The sequence below is a fragment of the Vanessa tameamea genome, chromosome 13 (genome assembly GCF_037043105.1).
Source record: "Vanessa tameamea isolate UH-Manoa-2023 chromosome 13, ilVanTame1 primary haplotype, whole genome shotgun sequence".
Lineage (NCBI taxonomy): Eukaryota > Metazoa > Arthropoda > Insecta > Lepidoptera > Nymphalidae > Vanessa > Vanessa tameamea.
In genome coordinates this window covers 11,511,512-11,538,600 of record NC_087321.1, presented here as the reverse complement: position 1 = coordinate 11,538,600, position 27,089 = coordinate 11,511,512, and the positions used below count along the sequence as shown (strand labels likewise).

Genomic DNA, 27,089 nt, shown 5'->3' with positions numbered 1-27,089 from the left:
CTTTCCCGGTCAATTAAGATATTTTTAAAGTTAACTATATTTTCCTTTCAATTAAACGTAGCTTGTTAGGAGGTGCGACAAGGGTTCAAGATCAAACCTCCAAATTTCGGTATTGCTAAGCGTTCCATATACCGTTGTCATGTTCTTGTAGGGCTGTGTATTAACCATGTCTGGGTAGGTACCAACCACTCATCACATATTCTACTGCCAAACAGTAATTGTTATATTACGTTCGAAGGATGACTGAGCTAGTGTAGTTTCCAAGGTAGGCCATGCGGCGATTTAAGGAATAGTTAATACTTTTTTCAGCGCCAATGGTCAAAGGCGGTGATCACGTCTTACCATTAAATGACCCATTTATTTTACCAAATAGTTACTTAATACAAATAAAAATATTAAAGAAATAGTTCTAAAACTTAAATTACGTAACAACGTCTTCGTCTTACATTATAATACAAACACAATCAGTAGTCCGTGTGTACACAGAACAACCACTTATTGTCTCCATTAGATTGCGTCTAGGAATAGGTCCAGAGAAAGGCGCTCTGTGACAACGGTGTCGCAATAAGTGGCCATTGTTATATAGAGATAGCAAGATTATTCATAAGTCAGAAGGTCTAACTCTAGCATTTTCTTTTATTTATAAGAATAAATAAACAAAATAGACGAGCAAATATCCCAGTAAAAATGCATTTTCTTATCTATTCTTTCAAATGAGGAGAAGTTTTTTTGTAACACCTAACTGATGAGAACTGCTAAACTAATATCCATAAAACTTATATTACATGCACATGTTCTTTGCCTGTTCACATATACATTTTCATTTCACTAATATACTAGTGCACTGGACAAGTGCACAAAAACATGTTGCTTTTCTATTGATTTTATTGGTTTTCATTAACTTGGTACAAATGGAAATACATAACTATCAGTCGACCACATCATGGTTAGCGGTTACGTCTGTTTATAATAACGTTAGGAGCATTTAAATACCGCTTTCCAATAGTCCATTATTATGTTATTACTAGGTAACCGTCCTTGATTAACATGATTACAATAAGGAGTCTCCGTGGAACGTTTTTATCGTAATAACTCTATTGTTACGCGATGCATGCCAGTAAAGCTTTCAATCTGCATGATTTTTCCGACATCCTTAACAATTGTAATTATATTTCAGCCAATTTACTCGAAGGTATAGAAAACTATACCTATAATTGCACCTATATATCTCTCGTGAATCACTCCGTTCATTGGTGAAGTACGACAATCCATTCCGTAGTTTTTTAGTTTACTGCGTTCAGAAAGATCGACGAATCGGGGTACTGTGTTTCATAATATGTAGTATTCCCGATTATTATTTTTATTTCCAATATATTTGTGACATTCAAGCTAAGCTAAAAGTTACCAAAAATATTATTCGAGAAGTCAGGTCAATAGAAGACTTATCGCTTCGGTACAAATATTTGAACTCTCATTTGAATATAATTGTATGTTAAGAACAATAATTTTCTAGAACGTCCCTTGTAGCCTTCAAATGGCCATCAATACATTAAGTTAGCTAGTTAGGTATTGGTATTCGTACAAAAATCTAACAAATTTCATAGATGTACGTACGAGTACGTACAAAAAGTAGTTTGCTTTCACAAACTTTTTATTTCATTCGCCCAATCACAAATCGGAGACGAACTGAAAACGTTTCTTGAACTTAAAAGTGCTATTCACAATTTATTTTACATAAAATGAAATATGCCAGTTCCACGTAATGATACGTTAACGATAACATTTTTCACGCCCAGTGACGTTTAATTCTTTCCATTTCATGTTGTATTTCAAAATAAAAAAAAAGAGGAAATACAGACAATAAACCAATATTTATAGATGAACGAAAAATCATTTAAGGTTTTCCATTATACGTAATTGTTCCACATTTAAATAGTTTTATTAAAATTATATTATTTGATGATTGAATTGGAATGGTTGTTTCTAGAAATTGACATAACATAACAATATATTCGTTTTCATAAATATAATACAAAATACTACAGTACAGTACAGTAGTACAAATTAGTAGTTTAGTGCCAGTATTTCTCGGTATAATCTATTTTGGAATCGGTGATAGCTTAAACTGTAATAATTTTTTAGAATGAAAATTAAAAATTGCTTGTAAAAGACCACTTGAATAAAGTATATTTTGATTTGATAAATTATTCAATTAAATATTCAAAAAAGTATAAAATATAAAAAAAAAACGTTAATTAATTTTAAATAAATGTTTTATGTGAAGCTTAAAACAATCGTTGCACGCGAGTGGGACGAGAAATAAAGACTGTATTTATAATACATTCCTGTGAGAGATCACTATTCGTCTGAAGAAGAAATGTATGGCGAATAAATAATGTAATCATATCAATATTGCTTTTTTGTTTATATTAAAAAATTGTCATCAAAATAGTTTTTTTCCTTATTATAAATGGATAAAATGATCATTTGTTAATAAATTTTACTATTCGAATTTCTAAAAGCTTCGAATTTCAAACGTCACCGTAGCCGTCACTCCTGAAAGAGTTTGTGTATGATTAGTAACTGCACCAGATTAGGACATAAAATGACATATAAGACATATCTTCGAATAAGATTTTCGTACTCTAATATACTTTGTTTGATTTATTTTACTTTTTAAGAAGACAGTAGCCATATTGTGAAAAAAGTTTATAACTGTAATGTATGTATTATTAATAGTTATTAACAAATAATGTAGATATGTATAATTAGTGTTACAAAGCGGTAATTAATATGGCCACTAATAAATTAATAAAACGATCATTATTATAGATTTTTTTCTACCAAATACATATTCTTTTTTCCAACAATACACAGCCTGACCCAATGTTAGTTTAAAAAGGAAACTCGCACCAGAGCTGAAAGTTTGAAACGATGAGACCGTGTAGAGCTGAATTGCATTTCCGAACAATGAATTTACGTTAAAAATCGCCCGGGGCTTATGCAAATGGCGCTCAATGTGCTAGGGCGGAATATAGAAGACTCTTTTAGACTATTTTCCTTGACACTCTTTAACATTGTATATTGAATTTAAAATATCGTAAATTCAATTGTTGAACAATTAATTAAAATAGGTAAAATTCCTTTGATATATTTGCCGTAATTATTAATATATTTAGATTTTGACAAGCAATCGCGCATGTTTATAACTCTACTCACCCTTCCGATCGGAATACAGCAATATAAAATATTGATTTTTTTATATAAGGGGTCCAAAGGCGCAGATAAAAATGTTACTAAATTACAGGGACGAATTTGTCTCGTCTTCTGAATGCTCATTTATCATCAGTGGAGCTATTATGTAAGAACAAAATCGAAACTCATAGAAAAGATCATTTAATATCAGACAAATGTATGCAAATTTCACAGTAATTATTATAACATTTATAAGATATACGTATTAAAATAGCGTATCATTGCACTAAACTGTGGCTGTTCTGTAACAAGAATATCGATAATAACCGCAGAACATGAGCGTGAATGTCAAAATGTTATATGCGACATTGACTTAAATAAAATTATAAAATTTATTGAATACACGCATCATAATCGCTTATCACTGTAAGTCAGTAGTTAACATTTCACGAGAGAGACATCAAAGTGAATATCTTGCAGAATCGCACGGCAGTTTTCGACATTTCACAAGTGAGATACGATTTCTTACAGAATATAACTAATGTTGTATCATTGTATCATCTTATAGTATATTTTCCGAACGAAAACGATTAGTAGATGGTGACCAATGAATTAATTAACCAATCAAAAAATTTAAAGCTCATGTCAAAAAAAACATTGATATAAGGCATATTACTCGATACAAGATCATATTAAAAATATTTTTATCTTAAATACTAAGTCCACGCTTAAAAGCGTATTTATTGATTTCCAGGTTTCTGGATATAAAAAAGTACTACTTTGTACTTAAAACGGTGAACAAGAGTAACTACTGAGTTTCTTGCCGGTTCTTCTCGGTAGAATCTACATTCCGAACCGGTGGTAGCTTTACTTTAAATAGTTTGTTAAATGACGATTCACAAGTGCTTTTAAAAGCCTACTTGAATAAAGAATAATTTGATTCGATAAGTTTTTGACAAAATGAAATATATTTTTTACATATCAAGTTAACAGTCAGTACCTTGTGTACTAAGACGTTATGTTCATTCTGTCTGTAGTTGACTGGCTCACTCGTCCTTCAAGCCGGAACACAAAAATACTGAGTATTAAGTTTTGCTGTTCGGCGGTAGAATATCTGATGAGTAGGTGATACCTATTCAGACAGGGTGGCACGATAGCAGATATCTAACGGAGACATGCAGGTTTCCTCACGATGTTTTAAGTTAGGATACATAGCTTACCTAATATTATAAATACAAAAGTGAGTTTATTTATTTGTTTAATACGCTCTCACCCAAGTACAAAAGTGATCGTCATTATTTTTTTCATACAGATTGTCAGGGATACAGAAAAGATTAATAATACGTGCGTCTTATCAAAAGGAAGCTTTCGTTTCGGCTTCTAATTGAGGGTCATTCTAGGCACTTAATAAAAATGTTACAAGATATTATCTAGTAATATTTTTATTTAATATTCAAAATTATCATTATTATACAAAATACATTTGAAATTGCATTCGGCTTATAATCAAATAAACGTTTATTCAATATTTGCATTGAATATATAAAGGATAAACTTATTACATACTATTTGAATACTGGCGTGCACGACACGTAGACGTTAACGTAAATAAATTGTATTTGCGGCAACATACTGGATAGGCGACTATACGTGCTCTCTAGGGCACGGGGAACGTTAAATACGATCATGATTACGGAGCACGCAAACTTTGAAAACCAGTGTAGGCAGTTTATTAAAACAGTGTTGTGTTTTACTAATGATAACAGAAAATTTGGTTTACCGTGGATACCGTGCATAAGTAATTTAATTGAACTAAGCGATTACAATCCATAAAATGATATCCACATATAGTTTGATACGGTTATCATAAAGATATGTATTCGAATAAGACGTATTAAACTATACGTAAATATAAGATCTTTAAATTAACATGATTATTTTTGTTACTATAAGTATTTGAAACGGGATATTTACCACGTTTGTTATTTTTATTTGGTTTAGCTCGATATTTCGACATTATATCTACGAATGTCGTGTTCTCGTGAACTTATATACGTTTCTGCATTTTTTTATAACCAGCTATAAAGTTGATTTATTAAATATGTAATATAGGAAGTTGACTCATAGTCAAACAATTTACAATAATGTGATTGAAACTGGCACTTAAAGCCGTAGTTAAATTTAAATGATTAATATATTAGGATTCAAAAAAGACAGACAGCCGTAACAAAATTACATTTAAAAAAAAATACACTTGTATCAATAAAGTATATTGGATATCAATCTCGGAAACGACAACACTTCAATATCTGCTTACCAAAATATATATTTTTAAACAGCTTTCCTCACAAACAAAACGTCATCGAATCGATCGCGAAGATCGTAGTTAACAAGTGCAATAAGAGGCAGTCACATCTGCTATAAATAGCTCTGGCTCCGAATTAAGACATCGAGCAATTCATTTTACGACCGTCCGGCCGTCCGCTTCCACGCCTTCATTCGTTACGTCTAGATTGCCCATATCAGACATGTTTTATTAGATATGGGTTCTACCAATGACGTAGCCCCATAGCCTTTAAAATTAAAGACCGTTTTTATCATTTAATTATATATTAGAGCCGAGATGGACCAGTGGTTAGAACGCGTGCATCTTAACCGATGATTTCGGGTTCGAACCCAGGCAAGCACCACTGAATTTCACGTGTTTTATAATTCCTCTCGTGCTCGGCGGTGAAGGAATACATCGTGAGGAAACCTGCATGTGTCTAATTTCAACGAAATTCTGCTATATGTGTATTCCACCAACCCGCATTGGAGCAGCGTGGTGGAATACGCTCCAAGACCTTCTTCTCAAAGGGAGAGGAAGCCTTAGCCCAGCAGTGGGATATTTACAGGCTGTTAATGAGTCCATAAGGTTTGATTCTTTGAATAAAATGATTTGTGTTTTGGTTTAGATTTTTCTTGGTTGTAGGTTCGAAATGTGTTTGTTTAAATTTATTTTATCTATCAATTATAAATTATGATCATCTATTCAAATATTATTCTAAGGTTACGATTCTGTTTTATAATTTATTCTTACCTGATATTTACATTTTGTGGCACGCGCTGTTTATTATTACATTTAAATAATTCACTTTTCTCTTACTTTTCTATATCTAAGTGTGTATAACTCTATCCACTCAAGAAGGCACACTGATATAAATATTAGATTATTATCGGAGTACTCATAGATAGTCATTTATGAGTGACTTTTGTACTTGTAAGATGTCTTAGTGTACGTGAGACTATATCTTATATATTAACTTATTCTCTTATATATTAAATTGGTCTCATTTTGAAGAGAGCCAGCCGTAGGCGTGCCGAAATAAAGAGGACCCTTGATTGCAATTTACTCAATTATTACAATTGAACGAAGAATTAATTAGAGAGAGGATAAAAGCTACGAAAGTCCTACAAATCTTTTGAATAGACGCGAAGTTTCGCGGGAGATCCGCTATAATATTTATTAACATAAGATTGAAAATAGCAAAATAAATGCAAATTAGATTTTATTTGCAACAATTAAGCGAAAATGTAACGTGTAGGGGCAATCCTTCGCGATTGAATAGATCTATCTACAGTTCATAATATACGTTCATAGCGACACTTCACGTGCTAACAAACTTAAAAATTGAAAATGCTTTTCTTGATAGTTCCTAGTTCTTTTTTGTAATAATGTAATGTAAAATATTGGAAAACAAGGTTTCGTCTACCTAAACCTTACTTTTTTAAGTAACTCTAAAATTATAATGTAAAAAAATAATAATTATGAAACATTATAAGGTTTTGTAGTAGATAATCTCCTAAACTTTTACAGACTTCACTTCTATGAAGTCAAGTCCCATTATTTTAACCATGAATCGAGTTCGAATTTCAACCAATCGGCGAGCACTTATTATATTAAATGTTCTTAAACAAAAAAAAAAAAAACAGTATGTTAATATGTTGCATATATTTAGAGATATAACTTAATAGCTGACGTAGTCGGAAAGAAAATTGTCGGTGCAGGCTATTTTCAAACGAATTCTGCCAAAATTTAACACAGATAAAGTAAAATACAGCAATAAGTTTATACCTATATTTAAAAGATAACTGGCAATTATTAATTAAGGATAAATTAAATCGAAAAAAATAGCAACAACTGTGGTTTGTTATAATCGTTACAAAATAATATTTTTTTATCTAAACAAATTAAGATAAACATGTGAAAAAAATACGCAAGACTTGCACAATGGAATATATCACAGTACGGGCGAATAGATACATTCGCGAATGTTTATACCTCATTGGGTAAAAAATAGCTCGGGATAAAAGCCTTATTTCACCCCAGCGGGATGGCAGCTAGACTACAGTATAACTTTACATAGTAATTATAGCGATAGTAATACGTCGGAAATAGAGGAAATTGAGCAATTGCCGAGATATATTTCTGTAACTTCGTGTTTATATACGTAACTATTCCGGTGTGGTGTTGTTAATATGAAACGAAAACCTTTAGTTGTATATTAAAATATTAATTTCCGAAAAACATTTACTGAAACGTACATTATTTTTGTTACTATCTTTTTTCGACTTTTATGTACTGAAAGATAAAATTTAAACGAATTTTCAAACAGACCCGAGTCCTCGTGGATAAACTTTTTAAAATCAACTTAGGAACGTGAAATCTTATGAATTTTCCGTTTAATTGTCGCGGAAACTTTGAAAAGGATAACTACTGTAACAAGATAAAAGTTTTAACGAACAATGAGTTTGGAATCGAGAGTATTGCGTTGAATTGTTATTAATTATCCTTCAATCAACGATATAATTAAACTCGTTGCGATTGACTTTGTTCGATTCAAAATCATATTGGCGATGTATTATTTGATCGGCATATAATTTATTCCGGCTCATAGCTTTAATGTTCTACTGCTACATTTAGAACTTCTCTGTTATTGAGGAAGAGGTTTAGAACCTGTTCCACCACGCTGGCGGGATACAAATTAGGCAAAATTTCGTCCAAAACTACTTATGCTAATAACTTGACCATCGAGCACGAAATTAATTATTATTACAAATTAAGCGCATAACAATCGTAGGTGTATAGGGTCCGGTGTTGAATCCGTTTTAACCACTGTATTATACAGTTCATTTTTATACATATATAACTATATAATATTCTGTTATAATATGTCATTTACTTCACAGATTCATATCCTTGTATCGATTTTCTTCTTCTTCTTCTTAAATAAATTTAAATAATCAATTAATACAAGTCATTTGAGAATTTTTATGGTATAGGTAGGCGAACGAACAAATGGACTACCTTATGGTAACTGGTCCCTACCGCCCATAGACAATGGCGCTGTGAGAAATACCCATTCCTTACAACCCCAATGCGCCACCAAACTTGGGAACTAAGATTTTACGTCCCTGTCACATTGGCTTGCACAAAGCCCCACCACCAAGTATAATAAGTAATGATAAGTAACTACTGAGTTTCTTGGCTGTTTTTCGGTTCATACTTTAATAAAGAATATTATGATTTTTCTTCACACTTCTTCATTCCTGGAGATTATGTGTTATAAAGTACTTAACGGCTTTGTGAATTGTTTGCTTCCATTGACTGGTCTGAAGGTCTGTTAAAGAGACTCCAGCGAGAGCAGTACATGGTCACAACGACGACTAAGTAATCCGCTGGATTTCTTCGATCAGCCAGCCAAATTATGATTATTGTCTGGTAACCAACGAGCGATGTGTCCGACCATGAAAATCTTTCGGTAGCATTGTCGTTGAGTCTGTTTCGCATCAACTATGACTATACCAACAATAAAAATATACATAAAAATGTGAGTTAATATAGTTTCTAAAGAAAAGTATTAATGAACTGAAAAATATAAAATAGTTATTTTCACTATTTAATAACGTTTGAAATAAGTAACATGTTACATACGTATATCATTATAAATGTTAAAACACCGTCAGTTCGTTTGCTATAATTATGACTAAAACAATAAACCGATCGTAATGAAAACATAAAGGTAGCGTATAACATAAGAATTATAAATAAAGGGATTTATGGAAAAAATATATTTGACGAAGGTACGTGGAACAGGTCGTCGTATATATTTCATCGTAACGGGTGTGTATTAAAAGCCGGGATATAATAATTTCACTAGAGACAGAAATGCTAAGGCTTTGATCATAACACTTTGTCATTGTTATTTGTATTATAATGTGTCTTTATATTTACCGTACACTGTATCGTCCTTTAAAAAATTGCGCTCGCAATGTTAATTCAATATACTTTGAAATTAAACAAGAATTAATAACATAAAACGTCATACAAACATACCGATACAAGGATTATTTAGTGCAATAGTATATTGTAGGTATAAAAGTTAATCGAAATAAAAGTTATTAGTAAGTACTGTACCTACATATTATATTAGTCATAACGTTAAGAATATATTTATGTTAATAAATTCGTACATTTTTCTTTTAAGCATATATATGGCAATTTAAAAATTGGTCCCGTTTTAAAATCGAGACAATGTTAATTCAGCTGAACAAAGCTGGTTTCGTTCGATCGATCCTACGTTCCAAACGGCGATTGTTATCATTTCCGCTGTAAGGTAGGGTCCGAGTGTAGAGGCACTTGGCAAAGCATTGAACCTTATATAAAGCCTTGCTTAAGTAACACTAGCGTAATACATACTTCCAGAAATACAGTAAGTCTACAACACATATATACAATTTTATTTAGTGCAAGATATTCTACAGCAATACAGCAACTGTTGTGTTCCGGTGAAAGGGTGAGTGAGCCAGTATAACTATAGGCACAAGGGACATAGCATCTTATCTCCCAAGGTTGTTGGCGCATTGGTGTGATGTAAGGAATGGTTATTATTTATCAAAATCTATAAGCTTGACCGCTTACCATAAAGTGGTTTATTTGGTCCTCCAAAGCGGATCTATTACATAAAAAAAAAACCTACATAAAGGTTTCAATTATTTTTGGCGATGTACACACAAATTTAGTCCAGTTATGATTATGATGATATGAAGCATTCAAATATTTGTTCTGAAGTTCGAATTGCGTTGGGCGACATGTTTAACAATGAGAAATTTGCAGGAGTAAGTCTCGCCTCACACAAAGAATACAAAGCTTAGATTGTATCCTGACCGAAGACACATGGCTCTCGGAAATTCAATCATTAAACGTTACTATCTCGGTCAATTAAACTATACGTAGTTGTAGCACGATTTTATAACCATTTATAGTGAACGATAAGTTTTGTACACTTCAAATTCCTTTACAACCGATTAATCCTTTAGGTGTCATAATCCCAGTTTAGATTAAATCGAGCGTTAAATGTCTTAATCTAAATGGAAAATTTATATTGGACTCTGGGGTGTTGATCTTAACACCAGTGTTCGCAGTTTTTGTTACGCCGTGGTTGTAAAATTTATTTGGCGCGAAAAACTATATCGATATTATTATCTTACGGATTTTTTTTATAATACGGGTAGGCGGACGAGCAAATGGCCTGATGGTAAGTGGTCACCCATAGACAATATTGCTGTAAGAAATATTAATCATTTCATACATTACTAATGCGCTACCAACATTGGGAACTAAGATGTTATGTTCCTTGTGCCTGTAGTTTAGAACACAACAATACTGAGTACTTGGCGGTACTCCGTAGAATATCTGATGAATGGTACCTGCCCAGATGAGTTTGCTTGGAATACACGTACAAAGTGATTTTACAAATCTAGTAATAAAGTATATCTGTATAAAGTATGGTACTTATTATATGTGATGTACATTATAAATTGATGGGTAAAATTCACAACGGGCGATAATTATAAAGATAATTACGTTCGGTTTTTTTTGCGTTAGTTATCTACCTACTATTTGTGTGCAAAATCATATCATTTTAATATACGTAGTGTTCATGTAGTTCACAGGTGTTTCGTTTCAATACCCCAGGTATGTAATGTGAGCAAATAATATTTTTTATTGTATTAAAAAATATATTAAATCGTACAATGTAATTTATAGTGGATTGTAGACATTGATCCATTCAATAATAAAAGGTAAATATAAAACAATGTACTTTTTTCCTCTCAATGCGACGTATTTTTATTTCATTTAGTTTTTGTTTCTTTATATCCGAAAGAAATACTTCTACGAATTATTTACACAGTATCATTTATTGTATATCTGATTTAAGTGAACGATAAAAATAACCTTTGCATCACATTTAGTAGCCAATTAGAGTCGTTATAAAAAGTTGTCCAATTAAAATGATTAAAAGCTGGTGAGACTAAATATTTTTTTTATACAACTTTGATTGGTCGAGTTCTTACCTAGATTACTTACTTTGATAAAAAATAATAGTATGGAATAGTAAGAAAGGAAATATTTTTAGTGTATAAACACATAGTGTTAATTATGAATGACTTACCAAAACTTCGTGGTGAGTTCGGTTTCCTCTGTAAACCCACTGGACGTTAGTTGGCAGTTTCAGCAGACTGCCACAAGGAATGGTCACGTTCGTTCCCTTGTCTGCGGCTACTTGCCGAATCTCCACTTCTTCACCTTGGACCCGAAGAACTATTGCAGAAAAAAAAATTAGAATTATAAAAACACGAAACACCGTCAACTTTAATATCAATTTAATTCAAATTTATTTACCTTCTATTCCAAGGCAGAACAGAGGCACCAATATACGTTTGAGAAACATCCTACTATTTCTACATCTAAACTCTAAGAAAAAAATCCACAATCACTACCTAGTCGTGAAGTATAAAAGATTTTTTTCTAACTAGTTTATTTACATTACACGGAATTAAAACGACGGAAGGCGAAATAATAGGAAACAACTCTCACAACAAACGTCTTCACTCCATTGATAAAAGTCATAGACTACTTAAATGTCATAATCGCGGTTCACAGTTGCCATTTTAAAAATCCTGAAAACTACCGTAAAATGCGATAACAGCTGTCAAAGACTTGTCTATACTCGTAACATTGGATCACCATAGACAAGAATATAGATTTTCTTCGGACATGGCCGCTGTATCGGCAATACAACACCTGCAATGTTTTGTATATTCATATTCATTTTTTATAATGAATAAAGAGTTTTTTACTTATAAGTAGTGATTAGTGGATCGTGTATAGTGCTGTGATATTTGTAATGGATGCAGAGAACGAGATCGAAAAAAAGAGAATCCGTGATGCAATTCAGATGATAGAGACGATTCAGTCGATGATCGACGTTTCAGCGGACAGGCTCGAGGGGTTGAGGACACAATGCTCAACCAGCGCAGAGCTGACGCAGCAGGAAATCCGGACCCTGGAGGTAGGACAGACGTAGTTATTGCTTTACGTTACGTGTTATGGAAACAAGATGTGCCCTTGAACAGTTTGTCAGGCCTGAACTTCAAGGCCTCTGGGCTCAAGGATCGGTGTGATTAGTTCATTGCCGTTGTAGAAAGTGTGAACGCGCGCATATCCAGTTACCTTGAGCTACACTGCCCTATTTTACTGTATTGAATGTTGTAACGATTGTTTTCTAATATGATACTGCAGTCATCGTATTCAAAATTTAAAAAGGAAATAGTATTTAAAAAATAGCTAATCTTATAATATCCAAAATGTATGCATCCATTTATATATCTAACAATTCGTTGTAATATTTTGTTAGCTAAATTGTCTAAAGATACACTCAAATGAATAAGCTGTCATATGTAACATAATTTACTGTTAGAAAGTTTATGAAGTGGAGAATTAAAATGCTTATAATATAGGAAACATTTCTTGATTGTGTCATACTGATGAACATTTCTATTATTTATGAGAGTCATTAGTTTAAAAGGAAACAATAGATTTTTCAATTCAATTGGAATGCATATATAAATAATTAATTCTATAGAAGATTTAACAATACTGTCCTGGATCATATATGGTAGTGCATTTAGATGGCCAGAGTGATGAGAATACAGAACTAAATCAGTTTTAACAGTTATGGTTTTTATATTAAAATTTCTAAAGAATAACTATAAAAAAATTTGTTAAATTCCAAATTTATGTTACAGGTTTTTAATCCTTAAAAAAGTGAATAAATAATGAATTATGATTTAAATCATAGTATAATATAATGAGTTTTTTAAAAACTAATTTGAATCTATTTAATTTAAGAACTGATAGGTGCCTTTTATTCGGGAACTGTTTAGAAGTTTCAAAATATTATGATAATTTAAAATAACATAACAATTTTTGAATATATTGTTTAATATTTTAGTTAAGAGACAACACTGCAGGTCTTTAAAATAACTAAAACTTAACTTGCATAAAAGTTGGATTGTCCTATGACAGCTTTTGTTTGTTTTTGTAATACCAGTCTGGACTTCAATATCAAACAAATGTTGAATGTATTAAATGTTGTAAACATAATACTCTAGAATTCTACAAAAATCAGTATTCATATAGGTGATATGATTCAATTATGTTTATAAAAATAAATTCAATTCAATTCTTGGCCTTACTGGCAATCATAAACTGAATGTTTACAAATAAATCTGTATTTTACATCTTAAAAGTCATTTAACTCTGAAATCAATTTATTTGTTTGGATACAAGTTTTGTTTACATTTATATATCAGTTTAATGGTATTTATATGTTAATGAAAACAGTGACACAATCTATTATTGTTATTTTTTTTAATCATGCTTAATAGGTACATAATCATATTGACTAAAATGTATATTAAAGTTTATTTACTTTTGTTTTTAAAATTATTTAACATGTCTTGATTACCTTTACAAACATTACTTAAACAACATACAACAGTATATTAATATTTATTGAATGTCTATATTTATTTATTTTTATTATATTTCAGGGTAAACTTGTAAAGCATTTTTCGAGACAACTTGTAATAAAAGCTCAGTTTGTGGAAGAAATTCAGAGAGAACTAGGACATGTCCCTAGTCTGAGGCAGTGGCTGCGCGTTGTGGGGCTCAGTATTGATGCTATAGAGGTAAATTCTAAAATGTCAATATTTTACTTCAATCATTTAATATCAAAAGATCAAGCTTGTCATTGAGAAAACATGGTCTATTTTAATTAAGAAATACTAAGTTTTATAGTAATCTAGCTAATATGTAAACTTTACTAGTTGTAAATGAAGGTTTTATATATACTTTGTTATTATATAACAAATAAATACCCTATACCATGTACCATGACATAATCTATTTCTATGTAAAATTCCAGCTGCACTACAACTTAGGACTTAGACTTTCTTATTTAATTTACAATAGCAAGATTGAAGATGCTTTTAATTGCTTATAGTCTGTGGACAAGATAGATCAGTTATGATTTAATAAAAAAAATATTTAAATAAGATAATTTTGTATGATCTCTAGGCTGTATTATCCCGAGTGTCATCACTGGAAACCCTGCGCGAAAGAACGGAACATGAACTGCGTGCGATGCTGTGCGGAGCACGCGATGAGGAGGTGCGACGACTGTGCAGAGCAATGCAGAGGCTAAGAAGTTACACAGGTGTCTACATTTTCTATTCCATTTTCTGGCCTGGAAAATTAACTAAAGACTGATGTTCTCATAAAATACTTGAAATTTGTGTATTTAAATTAAAAGTATAACAACTGTTAGATAATTATATGCAATCATGTAATCTTATTTATTATATTCTCTAAAATAATGGATAATTTCGGGTGATATACCAATTGTAAATATTTGGGAAGTTTTCCTGTTACATATAATGTTATTCATGTTATTTTAGAGGCTTTAGCTCGTGGAGATGGGGCTGTGGAGCTGCCGCTGTACTGGGACTCGTGGGAGCGACACGGACGTGGCTCGCCTCGCGCGAGGGACGAACGTAATTCCAACCATAAAAAAGGTTATATTTCAAACCTAGATTTTTATTAATAGTTAAAGCTGATCAATAGTAGAGGTTATAATTGTTTTGGACACATTCAGAGAAGTTATACATCCAGTGGTAAAAAAATGTCAGGAAAATAGCAACCTTGAAAATGATAAGATCTATCTGAGGCTGACGAGGATCTATAACCTAAATACACAAGTTACTGTTATTGTATTGCCTATTTTGTTAAGTATACTAGACTAATTTACAATTTTACTGGTGACATTTGTAATAAAACCGTATGTGGGTAGGTACCATTCATGTATCACTTAATCTTCCGCTAAACGACACTTAGTTACTTGTGTTCTAGTTTTTAGGATGAGTTAAAACATCTTAGTTCCCAGGGTTGGTGGCGCATTGGCAATCTATCGTATTATTAATATTTGTTGCTATTATAAAAAACTTATTCTACAAATTCTTGCAATATGTCATTGAGATGTTATACATACAGTTGTATCAGAAGATATCAATAGCAATATTTTATTTAATATTTGTAAATTTGCAGGAGGAAAATCTCCAACAACACCTATAAACAAACGTAAGCAGAATGTCCACCTGCCCGCCCCAGCTGCTCTCACCAAGTCCCGGTCGCACGAGTCACAGCTCTCTGTCAAGCCAGATACATCAGATCTTAGGTTAGTTTTAATTTCTGTCCTGCCTGTTTAAATACATCAATTGTCATGTGCTATGATGAGTGAGAGAACAAATTGGATGTGATACAAAACCTTCCCTGTGAAAAGTAAGTAAGTTAAGTAAATATGTAAAAAATTTTTACATTGGTTTTCCGTCTCGCATTTTTAAATTTGGACCGATAATTATTATTTAAATATTGAAAAATATCCAGTGTTTAATCGTTTTTATAAATCAGAATAAAAAATAGATTTTAATTGATACGTTTTTTTTTAATAAATTTTTGAAGTTGCATTTTTGACTTATTTTGAAAAAATGTAAAAAACGCGATAACTCAAAAATGGTTCACTTTTGCATTATGCATATAGGGGTTAAAATTATTGCAAATAGTCACCCCTATTAATTCCTAACGAGAATACGTCGAATTACCAATAACCCTGTATAGAGGAATTGCATGACAATTAAAAATTAATCATGATATATTTGTTAAAGTTATAGAAAAATATGCTTTACGAAATATCCTATTAGTTTAAAAAAAAAACCTAATATGCGTGTTTCAGTGACAACAGCCAGTCGTCCGCAGTTGGCACGATGGAAGGCAGTCCGCCCGCCTCCCCGCGCGACCCCGACCCCGATCCCCCGCACGGATACTATAATACGAACGTAAGCTCGCTCTGTCCGTCTGAAATTCATCTCTGTTATTGTCATATGAACGCCGCAAGCAACGCCATGATGTTGTCAAAAGAGCCAATCAACAGGAGTATTGTATTAATTGAAGAGTATTTTTAAAATAATAAAATGTAATAATTCGTAAAAGAAGTATGTAAGAAATAAAAAAAAGAAATTCCTGAAATGTCGTGACGTGTGTGTACCGTGTGCGTCCCGCAGGCCACGTCGTGCTCGCCGCGCACGCCGACGGTGAGCGGCTGCATGGCGCACGACATCGCGCACCGCTTCACCAAGACCTTCAACATGATCGCCACCTGCGACTATTGCGACAAGCAGATGCTCTTCGGATCTGGACTCAAGTGCAAGGAGTGCAAGTTCAAGTGCCACCGGTGAGATCACTCTCTCCTTATGTAATCTATAGTCGATTCCAAAGACTAGAGAAGTTAAGATAAATAAACAAGATTAACCTGGAATTGACATGACATTATTATTCGAAATATAAATAATCCGTGGAATGGTGTAGTATTATAAATACAAATTTATTGTAAAGAAATATCTGAATAATAATATGTTAATTAATGTGTAAATCTCAAATTAGTTTACTTTACTCCTCCAGCTAATGGAATATGATATACATAGACACACACGGGGACTATTTTGATGATTATTATTGTTATTAAGCTTTCCATCATATTCACTGACTTACGCCACCCAAAATCTAAAATGTAAATTGTAACACTAATCCTAATAATAAATGTAAATTTTATTTTTTCGCAGAGATTGTGAAAGTAAAGTTCCTCCATCGTGCGGATTGCCCCCAGAATTTGTCACGGCCTTCAAAGAAAAATTTCATAAAGATGGTAATGCTCAAATCATAGCCTATGGTTATTCTTATTTAAAACAGTACATAAATTGATTATCTATAATTTGACTATATTTAGTCACACACAAATATTTCAGTCTTATATCGTTTGTTATGAAAATTTTCTCAGTAATCAGTAAATTGGAATCCTCCAGTTTCATATCTTTTTTCGTTTTCATATCTGTTATGTCGTTATTCGAGCGTTCCTCTGATATTTGACGACCTCTGTTTTAAAAACTAGTCAGAGGGGCGCAAAAAAAAATCCCCGCGTCCCGCGGGTCGAGTATAGTCGCTCTAATGACGCGTGGTCGCGCGTGCGCAGGCGGCCTGTACCTGCCGGCGGCCGGCGCCGCGCGCGCCGCGCTGCTGCCGTCGCTCACGCCGCACCGCCGCCGCCCGCCGCCCGCGCCGCACCACGCCGTACGTACCGCGCCGCCGCCCGCCGCCCCGCCCCGGCCCCGCCTCACGCCCCTGTGTTGCAGGCCGGGCCCGACTCGTCGTCCAACACGTCGTCGTGCAACAGCTCCACGCCGTCGTCGCCCGCGCTGGCCGCGCCCGCCACGCCGCAGCCGCACGCGCACGCCCCGCACAACGCGCACCACGCGCACCACCCGCACCACCAGCAGCACCAGCACGCCGCCAAGCAGCAGTTCCACTTCCCGGGTGACGACATCTTTTGGCACAAAATCACAAATATATTATGTTTGGTTTTAATCACTACTACCAGTTAACGCTTGCCGACTATCAATAAAACCAGGCGAGGCGGCACAACCAATTTGATGATCAGTCTTTGCTAAGTGATCGAACAATAAGCTTTAACAAGTGAAATAGTAATTGTTATATTCGGTTATAAATGTGACTAGTTCGCACAAGATTATTGTATCAACTATACTCAGTATATTTAGTATGTACTGAGAATAGTTGATACAATATTTCCCTTTTAACTAGCTTTTTAGTGGTATAATCAGAAAATATTTTTGTGCACGAAACTCACGATAAATACAAACAAGGATTAAAAAAAGTCGTTAATAAATAAACCGATTCAATTGTTCCCTTAATAATTAATTATGAACTTTTTAAATAGAATATGAATTTAAACAAATGTTGACTCCAGTTAAATGCATTTAACTGGAGTCTTGGAGGAGAACTTCATACCTCATTCGATTCATTTATATACTAAACATAACAATTGTCCTATAAATTCATTAATAATGTATAAAATCTGTCTAAAAAGTCAGCATGTTTTACTTATAAAAATATGTTTGGTTTATAGAAGTGAAACCGCCAGTGTCCAGTCCGAACCACTCGTCCCATGTTCAGTCGCCTGCGCGGTCTATGGCCGACCACAAAGAAGAGCTCACCTCCAGCATCAAAAGCGGTACAACGCCTACGCACATTATTCAAATATAATATTTTCCACAGAGTCAATAAAACGTTACGATAAAACAAATGCACAACTTAGAACATTTTATGGTGGAAAGTAGTCATAAAAATTGTCATATTTATTGTGAAAATACATTGTCTTGACCGATGGTATGGCTCCATGCAGGTTATCTTTGGGTGAGTATCTCATATCACCAAAATTAAATAAATTTATCGTTTGAAGCACCTCGAAGGGCCCCATTTAGCGCTAAAAATTTAGAGGTTTTGGAAAAGAGGTTTACACTGAGCTTTATAGTAGGCCTGTCCCATACAAACCCGGGACCTATGGTCACTTTATTCATTACATAGAAATATACCTTAAATAATTAATGTTATGGTGACGAATCAGCTATTCGGTCAAGGTACTTGGGTAGCTTTGATTTGAATGAAAGAGTGTTCCGCAGAGGGCTCGGGTCGCGTGTCGCTGAGCGGGTCGGGCTCCACCGACAGCGGGCGGCACGACTCCGCGCACGACGCGCGCTGGCCGCGGCAGAACAGCGTGAGTGCTTTGCCTGTCGCCTTAACCCTTATGGTTCTGGAGCTCCCACCGCTACTTCATTTTGCCGTGTGGCTTCAGTCAGAGTAGATGAGAGCCTTTCCTTGGTAGTGAGGCTTTGTTGAAGCCCGTCTGTATAGGTGGGTGGTACCTACACATAAGATATTCTACTACCAAACAGTAATACATAGTATTGTTGTATTCCGGTTTGAAGCGAGAGTGAGCCAGTGTATTTACAGACACTGGGGACATGACATCTGAGATCCTAAGGTTGGTGGCACATTGACGATCTAAGAAATGGTTAATATGTCTATGGTCGGTGGTAACCACTTATCATCATGCGGCCCATTTATTTGATCGGCTTCATATAAATCTACAGTGAATCTTTCTAGGTGTAGGTTTAAGCGCATCTAGCAATAGGATCGAGAATATAAGTTTATTCCCAAGATTAAAGTCAGGCAAGTGAAATTGTTAAACCATTTTTGTGGAATTTTAATATATTGATCCTAAATTAATGGAGCTAAAACGATGGACGCCTTATTTATTATTGTTTATGAAGAATATTTGTTTGGGTGTAATATAAAAATTAAAGTTGAATTTAAGTGCAACATAACTACATATCATATGGTACATATGTACCAGGATGTTATGGATATGTCGTTTCAGAATCGGATGGTTTGGATTTCGGATATTAGATTATTTAGAACTTTTAAAAGAAAGAAAATACAAGATATTAATTTGATTTTTTCTGTAGGCTATTATATAATATTAGGTATAAAAACAAAAAAAAAACGAATAGCTTTAAAATACAATTAGGAGGATAATACGGAGATAACCTAATACGGAGGTCCATAACATTCCAGATCTGTGTCATATTTTCATATATCTTTAATTATATTAATCAATCGAACAACTATCGAAAAAATATTTATATAAATCATTGTTTTCATTAAAACTTTGTAGTGTTTTAAATGAGATGAAAGCTTTGGTTCATTTCAGCGAGCTATTATTAACAGTTCCTTAGATAAGGGTTTATTTATGACATCTCTCGACACTCGAGTCTTCAGCCACATGTGTACTTATGACAAAACAGTGTCTCTTTATGTCCAGCTTTAAACTTATTTTAATATTATTCGTCACATAACTATGCCACCCTAATTTTAGGTAATAATTATATAATTTAAAATTGTATCTTAGTATTTAAATTATAATGTTAAAAAATAAATGATTAACTTACTTTTTTTATCAAATATCTGTATATATTTAGTATATAATATGTTCGCGTATAACTTTTTAGTTCCTACTTACTCAGTTACAAATATTTATAATATTTATTTTTGTTGTAAAAATCTTTATTCATTGTTCGACTTTCGAAGAAGTTCGACGATCACGATTAAAAACAAAGCCTACTGTAATAACGTATAATCACTTAGTTTTAGTTATAGAACGGTATGTATATTCCACCAATATTAAAAAATATTTGGACTTGCACCATATAAAATAAAAACATAACTTTGAATAGTAAGTAGATACATTATACATCGTTTGTTTATCTTAACAAGCTTGTATCAAATGACTGCGGGATTACTCCCATACTTAATATATGTGTATAGCTAGCTGTATAAGTGTGCAACATTCCTCAGTGACAGATTTGTCGATGCAGAGCTTATCGTCAGCAGTACATCCGTCGACCTCTCGTTCACCGATAACTGCATTCACAGATTGAGCATTCGTGCGTTCCGTTGTTCATCGACGAACAAGCTTTTTGTAAAAATTCAAGATGAATATTTAAGTGATATGTTGAAATAGGTTTAACAGTGCTATTTTTTATATAGAAATTTTGCGTTTTGTTTTTATTTGACAGTGATTGACTATTTTATAATATGTCGACGTTTTTACATCATCGTCGAATATTCGAAGAAGTTGGTATTTTAGTGCCATAATCATCTTTCTATCGCTAAAGATTATATTTACGTTGATTGAGCTAGTGTATTTACAGGCAACTGTGACGTATCTAAGTTTACATAAATGGGTGACACGTTGACGGTGTAAGGAATAACAAGTAGCTTATATAAAAGTATTTTCAAATGTTTCAGTGTCAGGTCGGGTATGACCATAACTCAGCCATATCTTCGGCGGACTACTGGTCGTCTGTTATAGTAAATAATGATACTCTTCAATCGGTAATGCCTCATGTACAATGTCCACAGCTGACGATGAAGGAGTGGGACATCCCGTACGACGAGCTGAAGCTGTTCGAGAAGATCGGCACGGGTCGGTTCGGCACCGTGTACCGCGGCAGCTGGCACGGCGCGGTGGCCGTCAAGCTGCTGCACGTCAACGCGCTCAGCGACCACTCCGTGCCCCTCGACACCTTCAAGCACGAGGTGGGGGAGCGTGTTAGGATCACGAGTTTTAATGACATCTTGAATAAATAAATCTCAAACTTGACTCGCCATGTTTTTTAAACCGACTCTGGAATTTCAAATTGTATTGATGTAATGAATTGTGGTATTTTTTAATTGTAACTTTTTGTCATTACTTTTGTATAATATATCGAAATTAATATGCTCAGACAGATTCTTTTGCATGCGATAATATGACTTATTTCTAGTTGATATCTAAAAATATAAATAAATACAATGTGTAAGATCTTTTAAGATGTTGTATTATAAGTGGTTTGTTTGTGTGTTTTTACTAATACAGTATACGAAATATAAACATTAAACCGTAATAGATACACTACAGCGGTCTTTGCCACCGTTAGGTCTTTCTTATACAAGAATATTGACATACAAATTTTCGTTTTCATAAAAAAAGATTAAATTTTCCCAGTAGAAAAACTCACCGCATACATTATCTAGGAAATTTCCCGTATCAAATATAAATAGTTCACAATACTGTAAAAAAAAAGCTTTAAAAATTATGCAGTACAAAAATATATTATAACAGATTTTATGTAATATTGCAGGTGGCAACGTTCCGTAAAACTCGTCATGAGAATTTAGTGTTGTTCATGGGCGCTTGTATGAAGCCGCCGCGACTGGCGATCGTGACGTCACTCTGCAAGGGCATGACGCTGTACACGCACATCCACCTGCGGAAGGACAAGTTCACCGCCAATAAAAGCGTTATTGTAGCGCAGCAAATCTCACAGGTAAACTTTACCATTATTGTCATACCCTCCAGGGTTAGATTTATTTGAGAGTACTACTTCCACTTGAATCTCCTCTTCAAATGGAAGTCTTCCAATAAGTCTTTTTTTCCTTATATTTCAGTAAACGTTTTATCTGCTCTGTGATAAAATTCCAAACCCTCTTTAGAGGGGTGATCCTTTGTCCTGCCTTAGGATATTAAGTACAGGTTGCTAATTTACTATTTTTATCATACGTCTTTTTCCAGGGCATGGGGTATCTCCATGCTAGAGGCATCATTCACAAGGACCTGAAGACGAAGAATATATTTCTAGAAAATGGGAAAGTGGTCATCACCGACTTTGGACTCTTCAGTGTCACCAAATTATGCTTTGGCAACAAGTAAGCTAGATTTGAAATATACTTACAATAGCAGGTACTAATAATCAAACTCTTTATTTTATTTTAAGGATTTCGACTACATATGACTTGACTTGACTTAAACGTGCAAGGCAAATCATAGTGCACCAGTACGCGCCCACAACACAAGTGCACTCTCTATTCTTGTGGTAACATAAGCGGGGTCGGCAAATCAAACCGCTGGAAAGAGTTGGGGCAAAGGAAAAAATGCTTGCTGCACTACCGCGGGGTTCTAAGCCTTACTGCTACTTTTATATACATTACTATATAGTTACTTAAATAAATAGCTAAAGCTTAAATGAACTCTGCGTCTTCTCCGCCCGCAGACGCAGCGCGCGCGGCGACAGCCTGGGCATCCCGCCGGGCTGGCTGTGCTACCTCGCGCCCGAGCTGGTGCGCGCGCTGCGCCCGCACGCCTCGCTGCACCTGCCCTTCTCCAAGACCACCGACGTCTACGCCTTCGGGTACGGCCTCCGCCTCCTACCTATTCGTACGGGACTGCTTGCATGATTGCAGATCGGTATCGCACCTACACGGGGAGGACGTATTTGTTCCCTGATACTTTTGATAATTTCAACCCGGTCAACTTAGATCGCGCCCCCTGTGCGGTGTTTTAAATAGATTTGTCATTTACAGTGATAGTTACGTTTATAAAAATTCAAAATATTCTCAATTCAAATAGGATAACCTGTTCGGAGAGTAGATTCTACCGAGAAAAACCGGCAAGAAACTCAGTAGTTACTTTTTTCCATCATTTTATAACTAATTTAAAAATGTTTTTTGGCATGAGCTTTAATTTTTTTTAACAGGCCAAGTTAAAAATATCTGTGGAGTCTTATTATAAAACCAATACCGTGTTTCAAGAAATATGTCTTAATTTTACGAAGTCAGAAACTAGGTGTTACAACCCTTCCTCGTGTCTATACAATGATTGTCACCGTTTCTTTTAAAAAGATCTATATTATTGTGAATAAACGTAATTTTGTTGTAAATATATTGTGAAGCAACTGTAAGTATACCCACTTTTGTAAAACATCCCCAAGGGCGTCTCGAGCTCCAAGATTATAAATAAAATTTCGTAACTTATTTATTTTGTATTAATTATTAGAACCGTATGGTACGAGTTGCTCTGCGGGGAGTACCCGTTCAAGGGACAACCACCGGAGGCCATCATCTGGCAGGTCGGCAAGGGCGTGAAGCAATCGCTAGCTAATATGCAAGCGTCCAGAGACATTAAGGTAATATTTTTATCTGTGTCTACATACTTGTGAATATCATTGAATCAAATGAATATTCACATGATCAGACAAAATTGAAATTTAATGCTAAAAGCTTTACAGTTGATCTAATAATGTATATTGTTTCAGGACATTCTAATGCTGTGCTGGTCCTACCGATCTACCGAGCGGCCAGACTTTCCGCACTTACTGTCAACGCTAGAAAAGCTCCCCCGAAAGCGACTGGCGCGCTCTCCCTCGCACCCTGTACACTTGTCTCGCTCTGCGGACTCAGTATTCTGAGAAAGGCTAGTCGGCGCACTGTGCGTGCGGCCTTAAAATGATCTGTTGCCTCTTAAATAGCGCCTTCTCGCTCACACATGATTCATCCGTCTCGTTCATATTTTGTTACGAGACACCGATGACATAACGAGTTCGCACCTACAAGAGAAGCCACACGCTCTCCAATACTCCGAGTCGACTAATTTGCGGAGTTTTGTGATTATTTTTCTTACTAAAGCGTTTTAAAATTAATACCTCATACATCTATCCATAAAATATTGCAATGTGCATTATACAATATCATTATAAGTCCAATATTATCGATACTATGAATTATATTACGAAAGAGCATAAAGTCCGATATTGTTATCTCATTCTAACAACAAAAAACCGTCTCGATCGAATTTCATATAAATAAGTCACTAAATCAATTTGTAATATAATAAAACAAAGTATTTCTTAACAGCAGGGGCTCAAGTAAGTAAACGACAGTTCTAATTGAGTCGAGATTTAAAATGCGGTCAATAACATATGGTTTATTTAATTTAATAAAAGTTTGGATTGATGCAATTCTAAATTATAGTTTATATTACGATCTTTCTACTGTAAATTATATGTTATCTGTTTTATAATTTTTAAAAATCGGAATACTCTGTTGTTTACAATATCTGGTGATAAAAAATCTCATAAGGCAGAACGAATCATTCAAATGATGTCGTGATCGATGAAAAATGAAATGTCACTTGATGAAAGTAATTTTAACTATATAATTATCGCACCGATTAATATCAAAACAACTGCCTTATATAGACTAAAGCAAACGTGTAATTTGATGAACTAGTTTTTTAAATTCTTATTAATTATGGTTATATATCGAAGGACAATCAGTGTTGCCATGATCATGGTAACTCGTGGTAACACTCGCATTCGTAATTAAAATTTGATGATTTTATAAATCCTAGTTAAATTAGTGAATTGAAATAATTAAACGATAATATTACTAAATATTTTTGTCTGCAGATAAGCGATGTATTAATGCCGATGTATATATTTATACTTTGTCGAAGACTTGGTATTCGATACATGTGATGAATAAAGAGAACCGCTTTAAAACTACTGTAGAATATAGAGACAAAACTACGTCTACACTTGGCAGCTTTACATTCTACTATATATCCATAGAGTTCGTCAATATTATGAATATTTAAAACATTAAAATCACCAAATTGTTATACTGTTACTGTTAGTGCAAATGGTCTCGTGCATTTTAAAACTGCAGAAAGACTCGCGTTACGTTTTTAGTAATGAATTTAATGCTAATATCAGTGTTACTATATTTTTTCCTCCATGTAATTTTGAAGTAGAAAAATGTATGTTAGCACTACTAATCTATATATTATGTATAAGTCAATGATCTGATAAATATGATATGAACGCACACCCTGAACATTCATGGACTTAAAATTTATACGATTATAGATAGTTCCGTTACATAATGTTGAGGTGTCCTTAATTAAGAAAACATTTTGCAATTTTTATATTTGAAGGGGAATATGATCTAGAGGGAATTTAAAAGGTTTAATGCCAACATGTAAGGATTCAAGCAATCCAAATTAAGTTATTCTTATTAGTACACTAAGAAAAATAAATGGTAATACGTTTATGGGATAAGATTAATGTATTGCTTGGAAAACGTCCTAATATATTTATTTTAATTTTGCAAAAAAACTAATACTAATTAATTTTTTATGCTCTTCTGTAAATTGCATATTTTTACAAATGGCTCTTTGCACTAACGGCAGTAATATGTTTTAATGTTTATATATTTAAAATATATATATACTAATGTTTTATTTAAAATACATTTGAAACAGTTAATTTTGGTGAACCGAGTATAGACCATAAGATTAACGGCATAAAAATAACTTTGTATATATATATTGTTGTATGTATATTTATATTATTATTATTAATGATAATAATTTACTTTTTATTATTATAACAATTATCATTACTTTGGCATACAATTTATATTTGAAAGACATCTTCAAAGACTTGAAAAAGATAAACTAGAACATTCTTAAAGGCTCCGTTGAACATGGCATTAATAAATGTTTCTCTGCCAGTCCTATAATATGATAAAAAAGTATATAATCTTCATATATTGTTATTTACTTTTCCAAATATTTCTTATTATAACAAAGCGCCTTTAAAATAATATATCCTAAAGCTCAAGTGTGAAGGTAGCCATGAAGTATTGATCTCTTGATTTAACGATAGATTATATTTTCGTATTTAAACGTGAAAGTTGACTGTTTATTAAAAAAAAAAAAACTGTAAATATTGTATAGTGTTACTGGTTTTGATGTAGTGACTGCGTATCAGAATCGACTTTTAACCTAGACTTGTAAATATTAGTCATTTTTTTAATTGTATTCTATTAAAATTAAAACAAAAAATACATTTATAAAGGTATTAAAAATTATCACAGTTAATTATATTTATTTTGCAGCGAAGTTGTAATAATTGCATCAGTATTGTATAATAATTAAAATGTTAAGGTTATTCTTATAATCAATTATTATTATTAAAAAGGTTTTTCGTTTCTCGAGGTGATTTTTCAATGATTTTTTGTCTCGTATATAAACTATCACCCATTATACTATAGAAATCTAAATTTCACCATTTCAGATAAAAGGCCAGTCAATAAAGTCCGTGAAGGTCAAGTAATTAGTATCATTATGATTTTTTGATATGTGGTTTCGGACGTTAAAATA

At 33.5% G+C, this 27,089-nt stretch overlaps 2 protein-coding genes across 3 annotated transcripts in view; one reads left to right on the top strand and one right to left on the bottom strand.

Annotated features, from left to right (window-relative positions):
* LOC113394920 (uncharacterized) overlaps window positions 1-12,164 on the bottom strand; it is a 66,314-nt gene extending 54,150 nt beyond the window's left edge. The window contains exons 1-2 of the mRNA XM_026632390.2: window positions 11,921-12,164; window positions 11,691-11,839 (exon numbers count right to left, since the gene is read on the bottom strand). Of these exons, the coding sequence (XP_026488175.2) occupies window positions 11,691-11,839; window positions 11,921-11,969 (198 nt within the window). The 5' untranslated portion in view covers window positions 11,970-12,164. The remainder of the gene's footprint in view (window positions 1-11,690; window positions 11,840-11,920) is intronic.
* A 99-nt stretch (window positions 12,165-12,263) lies between these two features.
* LOC113394914 (kinase suppressor of Ras 2) lies at window positions 12,264-26,711 on the top strand. 2 transcript variants are annotated; one of them, XM_064216596.1, is made up of 18 exons: window positions 12,264-12,590; window positions 14,134-14,271; window positions 14,660-14,798; window positions 15,040-15,156; window positions 15,686-15,815; window positions 16,371-16,473; window positions 16,699-16,868; window positions 17,257-17,339; window positions 17,664-17,761; window positions 17,824-18,004; window positions 18,615-18,719; window positions 19,168-19,262; window positions 21,470-21,646; window positions 22,231-22,416; window positions 22,662-22,795; window positions 23,140-23,277; window positions 23,922-24,051; window positions 24,181-26,711. In XM_064216596.1, exons 1-18 carry the CDS (start codon window positions 12,426-12,428, stop codon window positions 24,331-24,333), a joined length of 2,442 nt encoding a protein of 813 aa, XP_064072666.1. In that variant the 5' UTR covers window positions 12,264-12,425; the 3' UTR covers window positions 24,334-26,711. The 2 variants fall into 2 exon arrangements, with proteins under 2 accessions (XP_064072666.1, XP_026488170.1); XM_026632385.2 differs by having other exon boundaries at window positions 17,583-17,761.
* The last annotated feature ends 378 nt before the right edge of the window (window positions 26,712-27,089 follow it).